Source organism: Micropterus salmoides, unplaced genomic scaffold, assembly GCF_014851395.1.
Source record: "Micropterus salmoides isolate LMB-PRFRI ecotype aquatic unplaced genomic scaffold, ASM1485139v1 Ms_hic_scaffold_9, whole genome shotgun sequence".
Taxonomy (NCBI): domain Eukaryota; kingdom Metazoa; phylum Chordata; class Actinopteri; order Centrarchiformes; family Centrarchidae; genus Micropterus; species Micropterus salmoides.
The window spans coordinates 10,838,435-10,858,209 of NW_024044681.1; the positions used below are offsets into that span (position 1 = coordinate 10,838,435).

General features: G+C 41.1%; 1 protein-coding gene across 2 annotated transcripts; it reads right to left on the bottom strand.

Annotated features, from left to right (window-relative positions):
- Positions 1–277: 277 nt before the first annotated feature.
- Positions 278–14,897, bottom strand: dtx2 (deltex 2, E3 ubiquitin ligase). Of its 2 annotated transcripts, XM_038708234.1 has the most exons (9): positions 14,274–14,897; positions 13,059–13,647; positions 11,578–11,636; positions 8,373–8,621; positions 6,268–6,335; positions 5,828–5,995; positions 4,597–4,758; positions 3,650–3,739; positions 278–1,774 (listed from the first exon to the last, which is right to left on the bottom strand). In XM_038708234.1, the coding sequence occupies exons 1-9, from the start codon at positions 14,581–14,583 to the stop codon at positions 1,520–1,522; spliced, it is 1,950 nt and encodes a 649-aa protein (XP_038564162.1). In that variant the 5' UTR covers positions 14,584–14,897; the 3' UTR covers positions 278–1,519. The 2 variants fall into 2 exon arrangements, with proteins under 2 accessions (XP_038564162.1, XP_038564163.1); XM_038708235.1 differs by lacking the exon at positions 8,373–8,621 and having other exon boundaries at positions 14,274–14,894.
- Between the last annotated feature and the right edge of the window lie 4,878 nt (positions 14,898–19,775).

Genomic DNA, 19,775 nt, shown 5'->3' on the forward strand with positions numbered 1-19,775 from the left:
CATACAACACCCAAGTAATGTGAGGCCATTTAAGAGGACCAGGAGCACCTTGGGGTTTAAACACAACAATATCCTCCTCCATATTCAAGGATCATAAGCTCCACATGAGGAATGAATTCACACACTTTTTCGTGATCCTGATCAGCGGATCACTGCAGAATTGCTGAAAGTAGATGAGCACCTTCACCAATTGCCAACACCTTTCTACATAAAGAAAACTCTTACAAGCTAATAAGAATAATAATAAAAAGCTTTATAAAGTTAGATCGAGTCAGGATTCATTTTGCCTTTTTTTCCTTTATTGCAGACTTTTTTTCAGTTTTACTTGTATACATGTCAAGACTCAGTTCACCAACTGTACTGCAGTGTTGTGAGCAGAATGATGCATGTGAATACAGAAAGTGAGTTTGTGGCCCGCGGGAACATTAACATGCCTGCTGCGGCCTCATGTGTCTTGTTTAATCAAGACGAGTTCGATGACCTTGATTGTCACACTGTAAAATGTTCTTAACCTTAAGCTTCTTTTTTTTTTTTTCTCTCAGCGGTCCTTCCCATCTGTTTGGACAAAAGGATTGAGGTCGTTAAGCTATAGCTGATGTAACCCTGTCCCTTCTCACATACATGGCAACACAAACTATAACATATTAAGTGACAAAAACGATGCCTGCCGAATGCCCGTGGACATACATACTGCAAATTTACAACATGAAAAATCATCACATGTGAGTGCATTACATATCTGCTTTTCAAATTAGGTTAGGCAATAAAATATAACACATGATCAAATTAGAAGTAGAGTTAAATGTTAATACACAACTTTATTCTCCTCGACTGTCACTTGTGGACAGAACCTGTTCTTTTTTTCTTTTTTACAATATCTCGTTTCATTCATGTTGTTATTTTTTATTTACATCAGTTAAGTATTGCCTCTTCTCATCAAATAGGCTAATATATACTCACTTTGCTACTAGATGTGTCAGTGTCCTTGTGCTAAACACACGGGTTTTCAGCGGAAACACCTTAATTGCATAACTTCCCAATTTGAAAACAAGTTAACTGCCCTTTTACCAGGAAATCACACATCTTGTCAGCTAAATATACCGTCAGAACTAAAGTGCTTTATGATTTATGAAGATTTTTATCCCGGATGTAAGCTGCCATTCTGGCAACTGGACAAGGGGATACAGATGAGGCTCTTGATAGAAGAAAAAAAATAACACATAACAAAACCAAAGCACAATCTCCAGTCTGAGAAAGAGTAATAGGAGTCCCTGGAATATGGTGATGAGAGGGAATGTATTGGAGCAACTACTCTCAGCAAGCACTCCACTTCTTCTTCCAGAGAAGCTTCAGGACACTTCTCCTCCTTTGCTCACTCAATGAGATCTGGGCAGATGCTGACATTAACTTAATAACAACACAGAAGTTGCAGGGGTGTCCACCTGGCAAGAGGTGGATTTTTAAGGGTTAACTCAGTGGTCAGCAGTGAGAGGAAGTGTGTGAAGCTCGGAGCTGTGACCTAGCTGCTGCTGCTGCTGCTGCTGCTGCTGGGAGGTTTGAGGCAGTCCTCGGTCACGCCCTGAGAGGCCAGCTCAGACAGAACATTGTCCAAATAGTTGGGGTCGGGGTAGCCGTGGCCCGATAAGTTGGACATCATCTCTGTTTTGTGGTGGATGCCGTTCCACACCACCGTGTCGGGCTCTCCCGTGGTGCTGGACGTTCCCACGGTGAAGATGAGGCGTCGCATCCACGCCACCTTCAGCAGCTCCAGCACCTATTCAGAGAGACAAGGAGCAAACATTAGGGAAACATCTGGTGTTTGTATACAGCCCTGGCTCTATTAATTGCCCGCATCCCGCCACACAACACTAAGCCAGCCTATCCAGCCATGATATTTGGGTCAGGTAATGTTAAATGACTTGCCCAGGCACATTCAGCTTACTTTCTAGTTTGCCAACACATTCTGTTGTTGTGATGTTTGCTATAGCAGCAGGAGAGTTGTGAGTATCACTGTCTGGAGCTGCTGAGCTGGCTCTGGCAAAGTCTAATCCACCCTGCATGTTAGCTTAACAGCAGCAACTGTGAAAACAGCATGCTGACCACCAACTTAGCAAACATTAATTATATTACTTGCTGTGTGTGTTGTGCTCAATATCATGGTATTTGTCATGATGTTGGATTTCTCCAGAATCGCTTACTCCACCTTTAAGTCCTTTTTTCAAGCAAAAATGCTAAACATTCTCTGGTGACAGCTTTTTTTTTTTTTTTTTTAATGCTTTTCTTGTTCTTATAAGACTAAACTGAATATCTGAGTGCTATTTGAAGACATTACAGCGTGGGCTCTGGAAAATAGGGACTATATTTTGACATTTTATAGACAAGATTCAACTTATCGAGAGAATAATCACTAGCTGCAGCCCTAATATGCAATTTAACATCAAGTGGTTCAAACTTCTTTATGTCCATAGGGCTCCTTTTCACTGAAGACGACACGCAGAAGGGGAGATTAGTTTTGACAATGAAAGTAACTTTTAGATGCAGCCCTTGTGCTTCGTATTCACATGATCAGCTACATACCTCTTTTACAATATCATGACACAGGTAACATAAATATGTTTTGGCTTTGCTGGGAGGTGGTTTACCCAGCTAAATGGATTAATAGTTGACTGAACATGGCCTCTAAAATGTCATCTAAGAAACCCTGAAGAAGCCAGCTTTACTGGTGAAACAATTTAACTACTCAGCCAGGTACGCTGACTCTGTTGCTCAGTCTAGAAACAAACAATTTAGCTATAATAGCATTATGTAACTTGAGATAATCAGAACAGATAGGCTGCCTAACTGATGGAAGAAGAACAGTGTTTCCTAAACGCTGTTCGGATTTTAGCCACTCTAACAGGCTCCGGCTGTTTATTGCACTGTGGGACAGGCTGTGCATCCCAGCTGGGACATTTTCATCATCTCAAATCCATGTTCTGCGGGGAACATCACACCACTGGGACTCTGAAGATGAAAATGAGTCTGAGGCACAGATAAACTACAACTGGAATCATTTAATCCAATTTTCCATTAGTGAATTACATCAGAGATTATTTATAGAAGCTAAAGTGTGCAGATGCAGTTGCCAGCAAGCAGGAAATGAGCTATTAATTCACCATGGAAACAACACAACTTTATAATGAGCACAAAATGTTCTTAATTTAATCACACTGAAACACTGCAATCCTGATGGAGCATTATGCAGAGTCTTGTGTTAATGGCATTGAGTTGTATGAACCTGATGTGCCAGGTTGGCCCCTACAGCTCCACTCCGGTCCTCTGGTAATGACTGAATTTCTTTATTGTTTTTACGAGTGGTAGGACATATATGCTGATAACCTCAGTGCTGTGCCATACACTTAATGAAATGCTAAGACCTGAATACCCCCTGCTATATAATATCTAATATAATCACCTGCAGCGATTAATAAAATGCAGAATTTCATATTCTTTGTGTGGGCCTGAATGAGCTATAGGGGAGCACTGTGGTTTTATGCAAGTAGACACAGACACCAGAGGAATCATAGTAATCTCTGTACGTATCTGAGATCTGTTTCCGCTGCATACAAGCATCTGAAGTGTAGAGTCAGTCCCTTTTTTTTTTTTTTACCTTCCTGCCCTTGTCGCTGTCTGGTAGAAAACAGAAGCGAGGGAAGCCTCTACAGCTGTACGGCTGTCCTGGGTTAGGATGCTCCGGGCCCTGTTGGAGGAGCACAAAAACTGACTGATGAATGGACACGTTTAAAGTTTAATAATACAGATCAGTCAGAACAAACAAAATATAATCTAATAACGGTGTTTTGGAGATCATCAGTAGACGAGCAGCTCAATACAAATCTGATTCAAGTTCTTGTAACTTTAGATACATGCGGCTCTTTCCTGCAATTTATCTGCACTCACGGTTGCAGCAGGACACAAAGAAATTAAGGTTTTCCCAATAGACTGTAACAAAAGAAGGGTGTTACTGTGAACCACGCACAAAGATAGAGAGGAGAATGCTCCTCCACAGAGTCTCAACATCAATCTGTTAACTTTTCCCCAAAAAATAAATAAAACTTTCTTATTAAACTTTCAGACTAATCATGCTGGGAAAGTTTCCCAGAGGTACTATTAGTCAAAAGAAATATTTCTATAAATGCATCATGTAAATCCACATTTATGTAGCTTGTCTATCTATTGTCACATGCTCACTCACACTTCAGTCAAACTCACTGAATTCCTCATCCTGACATTCAGTAACACTGGTTATTTTAATGAATCTTTTTCCTTTTTATGAAAATTCTGTTTCACTTACAGATGAGCTTTGTTGCGTCTTTTTTTTGCTGCAAGCTGAAATTCCAGCACTTGTTATTACTTTAAACTAAAAGAATGGAGAAAAATCTAAATTAAAGTAATAAAAAAAATTTTTAAAAAAAAAGTGGGCTGAATTTAATAAATTCTAAACATGTCGTAGATCGGCCTACACTGGGCCAGTATTTGAGACCCCTGGCTTAGGCTGTATTTTCAGTTTTATACTTTACATACTTGCCACTGTGGTACCTCAGTATACAGACGTACCTGTATGCCAGGTGGTATGCTGTAGATGATCTGGATGGTGCCACATTCTGGGTGGCCTGGCAGCGACTGGGCGATGCTGTAGATTTCCATCTTGCCTTTGGGCTGGGTGCCGGTCTTTTCTCCGTAGATCGTCTTACATGAGGGGCACTGCAGACTGCCGTCCTGAGGAGAAAACACAGCCAGAGAGCCTTTTAAACTGGAACGATCAATACAAACCAGGTAACTGCTGATCAAATATTCGTCGATCCACTGATGAGACTTTTGTGTTTGCCTCCATCAACAAGTCTTTACCTCTGGTCCCATCAACCAGTGCTTCATTGATGTTTGTATATACAGCATATGGTAAATATCCACAATAAAACGCAACATCAGAACATAGGGCAGGAAGAGAGCCACACATGAGCACTTATTTTGGCTCATTTACTGCAAATACATTATTATTAAGCATTTTTCAAAGCACAACAGCACAAAAGTATCGTACATGCCAGACTGATTTCAGTGTGGCATATAAAAATCCACTTTCAGAGAGGCATGAAACTTTAGTCCAAAGTTTAGGGTAGTAGGCTTATTTGCTTTCTTGCCAAGAGTTAGTTTAAATTAAACTTTATTTAATCAGGTAGTGTCTTTCCAGATTCAGTTCTCTTTTTCCAAGAGCATAATCTGCATAATCAGACAACCACACAACCAGCGTACAAAGAAGACACAAATAAGGCCAGACAACTGCAATCGACTTGGTTAAAAAAAAAAAAAAAAAACATGATTCTAGCTAGGGGGCAGTTTTCAGTTTGCTCCATTTAAAAGGTGCAATGTACCGAGAGTTACGTGCTAGAAACGCACTGATGTGAGATTGATATCGATCTTTTCATTTAAAGGCTAATTTATACTTCTAACTAGAATTTTGGATGTGGAATTGCAGAGCGATGCAGACACCAACGCACAAGTATAAATGCTCAAGACAGTGAAGACTCAACACAGGAGTATAAATCAGCCTTAACGGGGCAAAAAAGCGAATAAGCACATTTCACCAAAAGGTCGAACTATTCCTTTAAAACTATCACTCCATCACTTTAAATATCATTTCTTTTTAACTTTTGTCAAATGTTCACAGTACTTCAAGGCAGACTTTTAGGATCAATCTGTACTTAAGACAGCATTGTGTCACATTGTGACTTTGTGAATTTGTCCACATAATAAAAAAATAGTTGCTTTGCAGTCTGCAACAGTTCTGTACCTTTGTTCCATTGTTGTACATGGCCAGCATGCAGAGCATATGCAGGGTGTGTCCACATTTGATGAATTTCCCCACAGTGTCTGGCAGGATGCTCTGGCCTCCCTCCTCTGTGGACGTTGTCTCATAGCCGGATGGATTGGACAGTTGATCCATGCAGATAATGCAGTCCTGAGGGGAACCCAGGGGATGTGTTTAGTGTCAAAACTACTGAATAAGAACTTGACATTTTTCCCCAGTTAAAGGCCAGCAACAGCATTCAGCCCTTTATTCAGTTTCTCTGTCTGTGTTACACATTACATGCACCACTGTCAGTTCACAGTCAACCCTTAAAAAAAAAGATTTTGCTGGTTCAAAAGACCATAAATAAAAACTTTGAAAAAAAGTTTTTTTAATGCCTGTGATGTCTGGAAAGGGGGGGGGGCTGACAATGAAACATTTACCTCATCCGGGACTCCAGCCACTACCTCCATGTAGCGCTGAATCACCTCGTCAGGTCTCTGAGCTGAGGCTAAAAGAGAAAACAAAAGTGATGAATGAGCTGAAACAGGCCAGAGACTAAAACAGCGAGTCCAACAAAAAGATGAGACTCTGGTGAGAGGAGATGAAATGATTTTCTTCACAATACAAAGTAATCCACAATCTCATTTTAGAATTTCAGTCAACCATTAGTCATCCAAGCTTTGGATTTCTACTCTTTCTGCCTCTGCGACATACAAAGAGTCCAGGCTGCTGCTAATCAAACATCCTGAAATGCACAGGACACAGAACACATTTAAGCCACAGAGACAATCTGAATGCATGACACAGGGAGTGTTCGTGTGTACGACCGTGATTGGCAGCATAAGGAATTGATCCAGACACTGCATATCACCACCATATTCTCATACACACACGTGAGTGTCAAGTCTGTTTAGGAAACAAAATTCTGAAAGCGAACTACACGTTCATCTTCAACTGTCTTCTTGAGTTTATCACACAAGACTGCTCCATTAAAGTCCAGATTTTTTCATTTCCAGACGTCCTTATGTTTGACGTGTCCCCTTGTTGATTTCAAGTGCAGGTATTCAAGTTAAAAGTGGCAGACAATCAAGAATGGAGGAAGAGTAATTTACTGTCATGACAATGTACATGTTTTTATTATTGCTGGCCTACATTATCAACTTATCTATGAGCCAACTCCCTTTGATATAACCCAGTATGACAGTGAATACCTCTTACAATATGTCCAAAGGTTGATTTAAGCTGGCGAGCTGCTTACTGTTCTGCAGTAGTGCTGCAACTAACAATTATTTATTATTCTCCCATTTGAGAAGTTAAAAACCATCAAAGGATTTGGCACAATTATCAAAGTAGCTGCCAATTACTTTCAGTCAACTGACTAAGCAATTCATAGCCTAATCCTCCATACTGCAGCAGAGGCTCCTGAGGCTCGACACAATGAAGTCTTCTGTCCCAAAAGTAGAAAGCTAATGAGCTGACGAAGTTTTGTTACTACACAGATGGGTGACAAATCAGAGTCAAACCCAACATAAAGTCTCTTAGTGAGGTGTTGTTCTACCCTGAGCCTTCGGTAGTGATGGGGCAGTGGATAAGACACGTGCCTTTGGTGTGATAGACCCAGGTTCAATTCCCCACAATGACATCCATCCTGAGCAAGAAACTTAACTCCTAGTTGCTCCAGAGGCATGCAATCTCTGACATACATAGCAATTGTGAGTCAGCTAAATGAATAAATGTAATGTAAATGCCTCCAGAACACTTTCAGTGCTCCTTGGCGAGATTTTCACTTAATTGGTGCTTAGATTATGGCAGCAGAGAAAATCTCTGATGTTTGGTTAACTGTGAAGGCCACACGGTGTATCATTTTCAAACTCATCAAACCACTCAGTGAGCCATCGCATCCTGTATGGAAGCATCTGTGTTTGAGTTTGTTTCTCCACTCGTTTAATCAGGATTTTCCTACTGTTTGTTACCCATCTGTACACAGACATGTGGTTAGATTTGAAAATCGCTGGAAGCTTCGTTCTATATTCTCATGCTAGATTTACACAGCTTAAGGCAGTGTTTGCACTATCCTACATTTTTCCAGACTCCCAGCACCTTTTCTCTGTTCAGATGGTCAGGGAGAAGGGAGAAGGTTATGTAAAAAAAAAAAAAGAACAAAGTGCTGCACATTACATCTTTGAGAATTGAAAATTAACCAAGATGATGCAAGATTTCATGGTAGGTAAGCAGCTGATACCAACAACAACTGGAATGAAACTGGTGGGGTTTGCAGCAGAGAGGTCAGTGATAGCGGAATCACACAACCCAAAAGGTAGTCTGCTTTTAAAATGTCAGTTTAGAGCACACTGACCAGACTCATTTGACAGTTGCACAAAAATCAGTTGCAGCAGCACTTTTTTTTCAACTAACGCACCCTATAAACACATGAAGACAAATGAAAGTGAGTTGATGCAGGATGAAATGTTCCTCAAGCCTGCGGTGATAACTGGACCAAAAGAAGAAAAAGAGGTGGAGGAAGGGCTAGTGGCGTGGTAGCTACCTCTCCTGTGCTGCCTCTTTGCTCTCCTAACTGAACTGCTGCTGCTGCTGCTGCTGCTGCTGCTGTGGGGCTTGCTGGGTCTGCTGGCTGGGGGGAGGACAGGAGGAGGAAGAGAGAAAGGAGCAGGCTGCTGCTGCTGCTGTGGCTGCTGCTGTGGATGCTGCTGTGGCTGCTGCTGCTGCTGAGGGAGGGGGGCAGTGGTGAAGTGCACGCCGAGTCCCACTGCTGACATCAAAATGGAGGCCATGCCTGGAGCGGGGTAGGGTGGGTTGGGGTGGGTTGAGGCGGGTTGGGGCGGGGCGGGGCAGAGTGGGGTAGGTGAGGGTTGAAAGCAAGTGGAGATATGCAGGAATAGAAAGGAACAAATCGAAGGTATGAGAAATGTAGCAGCAACTGATGTTTCCACTGTGCCCCCCCACCCTACACCCACACACTTGGAGTCAGACACAGCATCAAGTACCTTGAAATTAAAACCCAACTGATTATGTTTAACATATGGCCTCAGTTGATATGCTGTTCTTCCGTCTCTTCTTTTTGATTAATGAGTAAAGCCGTTTTTGCAATCAGGACTTCTGTTGTGAAGCTAGCATTAATCTCTTGAGCTAAGTGAAAACTACAAGTTATCTTGGAAATCTGGAAAGTTGATGGTGCCCAGACGCTGGCAGTCAGACTAATCAATCAGCAAACTATGAGGAATGGTTTACAACCACTATCCTTGTGGCAATGCAGAATAGGCGTTGCAGATCTAAGCATGATCATCTAAAGCAACACTATGTACCTCCAAAAAAAATACTAATTTACAAATTAAAAGCAATAAAATACACTCAATTCAATAAACTCAGGGTTTCTGCTGCAGCAGCATTACTTGATCCGGTCTGACCAGTAACTTATGGTGGCTTAGATTAGCCAATAACACACAAATAGAAAGCAAGTGTAACGGACATTAATGACTAAGCTGATTTTTAATTTCTACCTCCAACAGTAATGGAGGCATCTATGTATGTATTGTATATATTTAAAACTGACAAATAAACAAAGTGTGTAAGAAATAGACCCCATTTCCACTAATGTTCATTACTGACTAATAAACATTAAAACTGTACATTTGGAGAAGACACCACATGACTCACCAAAGTCACGGTACGGTGCTTTGAACTAATGAGGTTCTGGTCCTCTAGCTTTCTCTGTGCTGATTGTATTGATTCAGTCAGCTTATCACAGCCAAGAAATGGAGTTATAAATTAAGAAGTGTGCCGCAGAGGAAAAAAAATAATAAAAAATAGTGAGCATTCCCTTTGCATGTCAATTTTGCCATTTTATGACAAATTAAAACTTGTCTGCCTGCTATAAGTCAGCCAGCTGCTTGCAGGCTGTAGCTGTTACATACTGATATTTAGAGCCTAAACTCAAATTTACACAATATCAGGGAAAATCAAAGCATTAAATACGTGACCAGGTGTCATTAAAGGGTGGAAATTAAACTGCATGCGTAAAATTCTCTAATTCAATCAATGGTATTACCATGATTGACTCATATTTAAATACGGACAGTATAGAACTGGTTTTGCCTTATGTTGACTCTAGTGAGCTGGGCGCAATGAAGGCAATGCATTATAAAACGTTTCTATGACAGTTGAGGCACAATCTTCAGATTTTTAACCCTTTAATGCACGTGACATGTCCACTACAGAGGACAGATATTTGGAAACAATTTTGAATAATTCAAATTATAGTACCATGTCCTAACCACTATGTGCGGACCCCCCAGAGCGTTGTCAAATTGAGATATTGCATCATAAATTCAAATTAGTGGAGGGATAAGGAGATGCACCGAGCACTTCAAGAATAAAAGTTAAATCCTTTTATTCTCCAGATAAAAAGAAATTATAAAAGAAATACTTTTATCCAGCTTTTAATTATATTTTTCTTGTACATTTTGCTCTGTGAAAATACAAAGGGTATATTCTGCCTCTGTAGATTCCTCCTTATTTTGTATGTTTTATTTAAAATTATGATATAATTTTGTACTTGAATAGCTTTATGAGTACTTGCTCTTCGTAAAGGTTTTGAAAACATATGGTTATCTGGACCCACTGCAGTGGACAAATTTCAAAATAAAATACATCGGGGGGAAAAAGTTGGTCATAATTTATCATTAAAAATGCTTGAATGTTGAGTAAAATTGTAAAGCTGAATGTTTGTTTCCCCTTTTGAGAAGAATCCAAATATCTATGGAAGAGGAGCTGGGAGAGCAAGAATCTCCATGATGCTACAAGCAAGCATGGGTGAGGATAGAAAGCGGCACAGGGAACATGCAAAAAAAAGTGTGATGAGAGGAAAATGCCTAAATACACATATTGATCCATTTGTCAAGTATCTTGGGAACATTCGACAGCAAATTTGGAAATCAAATTCTGATTTCGTTAACATCTTAGTTTTCTGTGTGAGGGGTCAGCCTCTCTGTGCCTAACTTGACTGTGCTCTTTAAATAAATGTGAATACAAGGAAAACATTTTTCACACAATAAAGTCACATGCAACCCATTCAGCCTTCTATAAATCACAGCGACAAGAGCTGCTGTTGGTGCCAAGAACCTTGTGTCATTATATAAGAAACTTAGTAACATCACTGATATATTTTAATATATATTCTAATGATTTGTCAGAAATGCAAATCATCTAAATAAATCAACTTATGGAGGGGTATACGGTATTCGTTCATAGTAGTAGTAGTTATCTCTATTATGTTGTTTAGCCTTGAGCCATCATACAAAAACCAGTGTCAGGTGGAGCTTGCTTCCAGGACCAAGACTGAAAACTGAAGTGAATCATGCTTCTGCACCCAGAGCTGAATGTTTAGTAAAGCATGTGGAAACTTGTGTAGGCTCTCAATAAAACACTGTGTTGCAACAAACAGGACAATATCACTTTTGTTTCTCACTGAAGGAAGCCTCTCTCTGAACAATAAAAAGGGACATCATTGCTTTACGTGGGGGGGGGGGGGGGTGTTCTTTTCTATTTTTAACCCCTTTTTGTGGCATGCTGCTCCTAAACAGACTGACACTCACAAGACAAATGCAACAACAGAAAAAAGGCACATAAACCCCAAACATTATACTGAATGAAACCGGAAACCAACTCAATAGTGTGGTGCAGAATAGACTGAGCAGAGGTCAGTCAGGATGGATGTTTAGTGACCCGTTTACCTGCCAGGGCTGAGCTTACACTGGTGGACCCATTCAGCGGCACAGAGATGGAAGGAACACTGCAGGACAGGAAACAAGGACAGTGACATTCAGTCAGCAACAATGAAACAAGCAGGCAGAACAAAACAAAGACTTAAAAAGATTTCAGTTTCTGATCATCTGCATTAGGAATAGCTCTGGCACCAGATCAAGACAACAAAATAAAACCTGCTTGGGAATTAACTGCCAATGTTTATTTACATTTACTAGTAGCTGAAAAGACTGACCATCTTCAGACTGGGTAGTAAATGACTGGCAGTTTCTGAGATTGATAAACAACAACAATTTATCATTGACTGTTTATAGTGCAACACCCAATATACTGTTAAATATGCATGCAATCGTGCAGCCTTCAAGGAAAAGAAATTAGCAATTGGAGCTTTAAACTAAATCCAGTTCAGGGCTGCAACTAATGATTACTTCCATTACCTGTTAAACAGTCCATTTGTTTTTTTTAACAGTTCAGTCTATAAATGCCAAATAGTCCAACGAAAATTTGAGAAAAGCAATAAATCCTTACAATTTAGAAGATTCCAAAAGCCAGCAAGTGTTTGGCATTTTCTTTTTAATAAAAGACTTAAATGTTAAGTCAGTTATCAAAATAACTATTTACATTTTCTTCAGTCGACAGATAAACTCATAAACCAAGTATTTTTGCACTAATTCTGTTTCTTATTTTTTTTGTAGTCAGAGAATCCTATGCTCTAACCACCAGCACAACTCACAAAAAGTAAAGCGATTGAAAAAAAAAATGCAGACATGTGAAATAAGATTAAAATAAGCTAAAAATCGCTGTGTGTTTTACCCTCATTTATCAGCAAAATAAGAGGACATGGTAACACAATAAGAGGAAATGTGTCACTGATATAATGAAGCCCTTTTAACATTAGCTAACCTTTTATTGGACATTTTTGTGCGTGTATATTAGTAATCACTGAGTCGTGTAAGCAATGATGGCAAAAATCAAGAGGATAACACAAACCACAGTGTTTGCTAGGTGGAAAATATCCTGCGTTAGTGTCCTATTATTAACTTCCAGTGGCTGGGAAAACACTAAATGAAACTTAATGTGGAAGAAAATTGAAGCCCAGGAAAAGTGTAAGTGAACTGCATATTCATTATAACATTTAAGTAAGCAATTTGTCTTTAAAAAGCAGTTTTCTATGCCGTCACAAACAGAAAAGGAGGAAGGCTGGAGATGAGACAGAGAAGAGTCACAGCAACTGAGCCAAAACAAACATAGGCTGGGCTGGAGCTACAGATCATTCCTGTTTTTCAGGATAGGTCAAAGTGCAGACAGACAGGAAAGACAACGGGGGAGGGAAGGGTGGAGAGGGTCCCATGAAATTGATACCAGCACAGCTGAACCCCTTACTGCTGTTGTTTTCCTCTGACAGGTCTGTAAAACCAAATCACAATCCAGCAAATTATAAGACACCAACCTTAACCCATTGGCACTGGCAGAGCTGGTCAGAAGCGGTGCAGACAGTTGACTACCAGAGGGAGGTGGAGGCCAGGGGCTGCCCCAGGACATGCCCCCTACAGAGAGGGGTCTCCTAGGGTACGGCGAGTAGACAGAAGTGGGGTGAGCAGCCACAGCCCTTCCTGTCCCTTGGAGGCTGGGCCGGTTCAGACTGCCTGATGAGAAGGAATGCCGTGAACGGCTGGGCATGGGTCCTGTGCTGCTGTGGTTCAGACACTGCTGGCAGGAGCAGGCAGGGCCCGAGGGAATGGCTGGGGGGCCAGAGGAAGCCAGTGGGTATGGGAGGTTACACTGCCGTCTGACTTGCCGTCTGAAGCCTGAAGATTTATTAACTTGGGCCAGAGATGTGAGATCCACTATGTAATTGTATCCATGCGGGCCCAAGTCTGCCGTGCCTTGGCGGGCCTGGTAGCTGTGCTCCAAAAGGATAGATGTTCGAGTCTCATATGGAGTCCACCCTCCTTCATCGTTGGCCCATTCCCAGTAAACCCCACTGCCGAGGCCTGAGGACTGGGCAAACAGGGACCGCCGTACTGACCGTGTCTTTCCTGAAAATAAAGATTGATTGATTTAAAAAAAGATGATTTAAACTTTTAAAGCTACTGTATTAAACCTTTATATGTAAAAAAAAATAAAAATAAAAAGTGCAGCTGCTTAATTCCTCAAGGCAGCAAGTAAAATTTCTTTGACTAATACTGCTGCTTTATAGTTATAGAAAAGCATTTTATTGACAGTCTGGAAGAGCACTGCCACTTCTAACATCTACACTGCTTGTCATTTGTTAATTTACAAGCTCTGTTGCCCCTCATTCAAACTAGTTAACATGAAACCAGCTGAGCTCAGAGAAGATAAATGATATGCTAATGTTACAAGCGTCAACAATGTGACGAGTTATAGCAAGGTTATGTGGACAAGTTAGCTTACTTTACACAAAACAATTCAACATAGTGGTCTATCGAAACTTCATCCCGGGTAACTTGGCTAATCTTAGCTTGCAGCAATGTAAACACTCATCAAAACAACGGCGCCCCTGTAAGCTACAGCTAAGCGGCTAGCGTTGCTTGTTAGCCTGGCCTGATAACTGTAAGGTTTCGAGGCACAATGATTAAATTAATCACGAAATAAAAACACTCCGTCAAGGTGGAAGTATGAGTACAGTTTGACATAGACTCACCTGTGTCCTGTCGAAACTGTTTCAAGCTCGGTATGTCAATGAGATAAGGCGACAGGCTGGGGTCTGATTGTCCGAGGCAGATGCTCGTTGAGCCGGGTCCTCCTCCTCTCTGGCCCCGCGGTGCCAGGCACCGCTCGATGTAGGCGCTCACTTGGCCGCTGTAAGGCCGCCAATATCCCAGGTCATCCTGCCATTCCCACACCGCTATCATGGGCTGCGATTGTCCGACGGATCCAGAAGGTGTTGCGGACACAGACGGCCCATTTCTAGACCCGTTCACCCTAGCACATGAACCAGACACAATCGCCATATTCACCGAGCCAGCTTAAGCTAACAACAACTCGTTCTGGTTAGCTGGTCGATTGATTGTGACTACGACGAAGAGAACCGTCTGCCGGTTAGGCTAGCTTGGCTCGTTAGAAAATGCCATTGTAAATTTTGTTAACACGCTTTTGAGGACGCCACGAAGTAAAGATCAAATGGTAAACCGCCTCGGTCAACACTTAAGTGCATGTTGACAAAGCTGATGCGTTCAGATGCCTTAGCATTACACGGATAACGTTAGCTTTGTGACAGCGTTGCCAGGTTTCCTTCCTCCTCTGCAGTTGCCTTCAGGGACCGTCGGGAATATAGCAATTCAAGGCACGTTTGTGGAGACCGACCGTAGATGGGATCCTACCACTGTATAATTGGTGAGCGGTTTGCGTCCCACCATTCTTCTCATCTACTTTCCCCCACCCCCTCCAAACTTGCCCCACAAAAAGGAACAGGGGTGGGGGGCAGCTGTTTGTGATTGGTATTTTTTTTTTTTATCGTTTCATTTTTAATTTTAAATAAATACTCCCCTTTCGGATTCTTTATTTTGGAATTTGAAGGGCGCAGACCAATTAATATGCAAATATATATATATGCATTATTATTACTTTACTATAATATGAGAGTTGTGTGAGTGTGTTTTCAGATATGTGCCATGAAGCTTTAATCACTTCCCTTCCAAATACACTTAATCGTGCTAGGAGGCACTTTGCATATGATATTGTTAAGGCGAAGAGGATCAAGGAGGTGAAAGCAATGGACAGGGCTGGAGTACAGGGGCAAGATTCTCAGGCCCCATCCACACTACTCCGTTTTAGTTTACAAATGGAGAATTAAAACGAATACGATCTCCGTCCACACCAGCGTTTCCGCTGCGTTTTGGAGTTGATCTCCGTCTACATTAAAACTGAAAACGCACAGCTGGGACCCGTTCAGGTGCACTGGGCATGCGCCCACCAGTGTAAACATGAAGCAGATAGTCTATTCCGTAGTTACAGAAGATTTGGCGAAAGAATAAATAAATTCAGACTAAGCATCAGACCATTTTTTTTGTTTTTGTTGCATGAGTCAATAACGAGCAGGGACTGTTACTGAATGTAACACGGGAGTGAAACGCAAAGCGGGGTCGGCAGCGTTTGTTTTAGGTCTTCGTTTTTCGCCGTTGTAGTCTGGACGGCAGGTGCAAACGTAGCAAAAGGTCTCCGTTTTAATTCGAAAATGCAGTAGTGTGGATTGAGCCTTTTAGGGTTCAGGGGAGATTGGACGTTGCAGGATTTGTGCTAGTAATACGTAATGTCACGGAGCCCTAGATAAACAAGGAACGCTCTCTTTATTTTGTTAGGAAAGTTTCATTATTCACAAAGCTAAGTGCTCTAACTCTTCTTGATGTTTTAAAGTAGGCTATTCTCAATCGAAATTGATATGTAGTTTGAGTCTCTTAAACTTGTATCAAACAAGAAAAGCATTTCAGTATGTAATATCCACTCAGAGCTATTCACTTAAAAAAATATATATATAATAATCTGTGGGTGTTAGTGAGTGAAGACCCGTCAAAAGGCCTACATTGTACAACTGATGGAAAACATCTGGAGAAATTTGATCTCTGTCAATAACACACAGGCATCCTTCATTGCCAGTCTTTTAATTAAAGGGGGTGAGTATTATTCCAGCTGCACTAGAACTCCATGTGTCAGCCCTGACCAAGTATAACCATTTGCACAGTCCATTCAGCAAAAATGTATTTAATGAATTCAATGTCAGTCTAAAGAAAATGAACCTGTTTTACAGTTGGTGGCAAACGCTTTGAGCTCACACCCCTCTTCACCTCTATATAAGCAGCTTACAAGGTGCACCTGAAGGTTGCATTCTTCTTTTACAAAAACGTCTTTATTGTCCATCCTCTACTTCTTTCTCTGTGTCTTTATTTAAAGGAGATTAGATCTCATTCAACAGTGTTGCTGCCCTCAACTGGAGATGAATGTGTATGACACAAATTTAACCTTATTTTAAATTAAATCCTTTTTTTATTTATTCAGGGACAGCTTCACTGAGAGCAATCTCTCATTTGCAGAAAGGTCCTGATCACAATCACACCGTTACACATTTACACCTGGAAGCTCCCCATGTACAACCGCAGCCTGGTCTGCTGGCCACTGAGCTGCTCCACTGAAGCAGTTTTGGTCATGGGCTCAAGGACAGCTCAGTGGTAAATGAGGGAGGGCAAGCACTGTTTGTTTTACTTTCCAAGCCAGATTTTCCTGCCGGTCTGAGGATTTTACCGGCGACCTCCCGGTCACAAGTTCACTTCTATAAGCTTTGGGACCACTGCCCATAAACTGGATATAACCATCTAAAAAACTTCAAGCTGGTTGCTTTTACAATCATTAAAAACTATTACAAATAGTAATCAGCTATACAAACAAAAAATATGCTTCAGCACAATAAAATGGACGATGGAAATTAAAATCAAAAAGCTGACTTAAGATGCAGTATGTTTTTAATCAGTTTTTACTTGTCAAAGCCAACGCCTGTGACCTAAATATATATAAAGCAGGCTCAACTAAATTGCAGTCTCTTCACAATACCCAGGACTGATTCAACATGGATTATATAAAATACTAAAGATTACTATAAACTCTTTTCTGATCTTTATACTATGGCCTGGAAGAATGCTGGATTCTGTTTAGCTGGAGGATCTTCATTAAGCTCACATAAAAGATAATAGAACTTGACAGCTCTGATGCCAGTTTGATCATTGTTTAAAATATAGGCCATGTGGGATTTGAGCATTTGCCATTCAACCAATAAACTGACACATAATCAATAGCTATGTCCACGCCAAGGTGTCTCAAAATGACAAATGGAACAATGTAAGCCCATGAAAATGGTATATGATGCTGCAATATAAAACTAACATTGTTCTTCTTCATTTGCAACAGAACACAATATGTTCGTACAGAAGAAACGATAGAAATGAGAAATAGTCACTTGCAGCCAATAATGGCTTCCAGGTCAATGTGAGTCAAATGATTTACCAATAAAAGGTATTTTCTCTTACATAATTGCCATCACTGTATTGTATTCGTGTCAAAGCCAAACATTGAAATGCTCTAATATAAAATATTGTTTGTGTGAATGTTTGCATGGGTTAAAGATTCTGTTCACCCAAATTAAACACACAAAAACATGTTACCTTACCTCTTGTGCAATTAGATTTGTTTTTTTATCCAGGTTATAAAATATCTGCCTTCACCCCAATACAATGAAGGTGAATGGGATTTTGTTTGTGGTACTCACAGCTGTCACAAACCCCCGGTCGTGACCCTGGCCTGCCTGTTGCCCTGAGGCTGCTGGTGGGCGTGGTTTCTGAGCTCCAGACTTTCCCACCTGAAGCACATCTGCAATCAGCACACCAGGGCCTCTGCCAGCAATCAACACGCCTTTAAAGGATCTGCCAACCTTCCAGTCCCCGCCGGATTGTTGTACTTCATCTGTATGGACACGCCAGCCAGTTTGTCAACCTTAGTTTCAGTACGTTGTCTGAACCTTTGCACCATTGTTAACGGCTCTCTCTCTTTGTCTCGCCTCCAGAAGCCAGGACCTGCGCCACGCGGATTCCCTCCTATGCCACGGAGTCATCTAGACTCTGGGACCAGAGCTGCAGACCCACAGAGCGACCACCACACCCAAACCTCTCCCAGGACTCCCCTAGAGCTCAATAAACCACTTTCAGTGCATTCTCTAGTCTGCGTTTGAGTTTCTGGCCCCCGGCCGTGACAACAGCACTGAGAAATTACATCTAAAAAAATCAGTAGCCACAGAAACAGCTTTCCTGTAATAATCTTCAGACCTCACTATCAGCAGGTTTCAGAAACTACAATTCTTTTATACTGAGTTAACAATCTGGCTTGTACTGTAGCTGTACGTCTTCAAATTAAACACTTTTTAAACTCCTAGGCAGTTGGCACTAGGTGGCCAAAATACTAGTGGTAAAATAGATACACATAGGCGCTACAAGGTTATGATACTGTAAATCAGCTAAATCAGGAAGCAAAAGTTTGTGTAGGAAACGGCAGAATAAGTAAGGAACAAAAATGTTTTCTGTTTCTCCCTTGTTTTCCCCTTCCCTTTCATGTGTCTGCGTGCTTGTATGTAGGCGGTTACTTGTCCTGGATTCTTGGCAGAGCTGCACACTTGACGCAGTTTCCAGTCAACCATCCTGCTTAAAGACTCCTGGCTTCCTGATATACCTTAGCCAGCTTTGACTTTACCAATGCTAGTTTGACTGGTAGAGTTTAATGTTGTATTTGGCATAACTTCACCGTGTGTTTCTTCTGTGCCGTCTGCAGCCAGGATCTCCGTACCGGTTTCCACCTTACTGCTGTTCCAAACCTTCACCAGTGTTCGCCTGCCTGCTCGCTCACATCCAAGTTACCAGCCCTGGACCAAATGAAATATTTGTAATATATATTACATTTACATCATGGTCTAGTGTGTCTGCTTTTTCTGACTTTAACAAACTGTAACAGACAGTTACAGTTGTAGCCTAGTATTAGTTGTTAGTACTAGTTAGTTTGTAAACAATTTGTTCTCTTGACACATTTAATTCATGCTGATAAACTCCAGAGGCCAACATACTCGCATATTGTTTCACCTAAAGTCACAGTGAAACATTGCACACAGTGGGACATTTAAATAATGATGAATCACACACATTAAAAACTTGGATAATTGCTAACAGCTTCTGATCTTTAAAAAGGTCAGATAATGCAGATGTCCTCCACAACAAACAAGCGATCAATACACCGGCTGAGGCAAATACATTTTACAGATAAAAACAGGTACCGTTATTTGCATCTTCTGGTCTATGTTTAATACCAAATGTGAGAGTTGCATTAAAAAATATTGAATGGTGGGTAAAGCTACGGACATTTTTCAGGACTTGATTTGAGTCATACGCCTCCCATCCCTTTCCTGAAAGCATGCCACCTCCATCGCTGTCAACACAGCCCTGATTAAGTGCTGTTCAGCAGTGAACACAGTGATGAAAGTAGGAATGTGAGGAATTTGGAGAAAAGAAGTTGACGACCACTCTGCCCATTTTTACACCTGTGCACACACCTGGCAGCTGTTGAAATGTCAAGTTGGGAAAGTACAAAATATTTGGTGATACAGACCTCCCTGAGG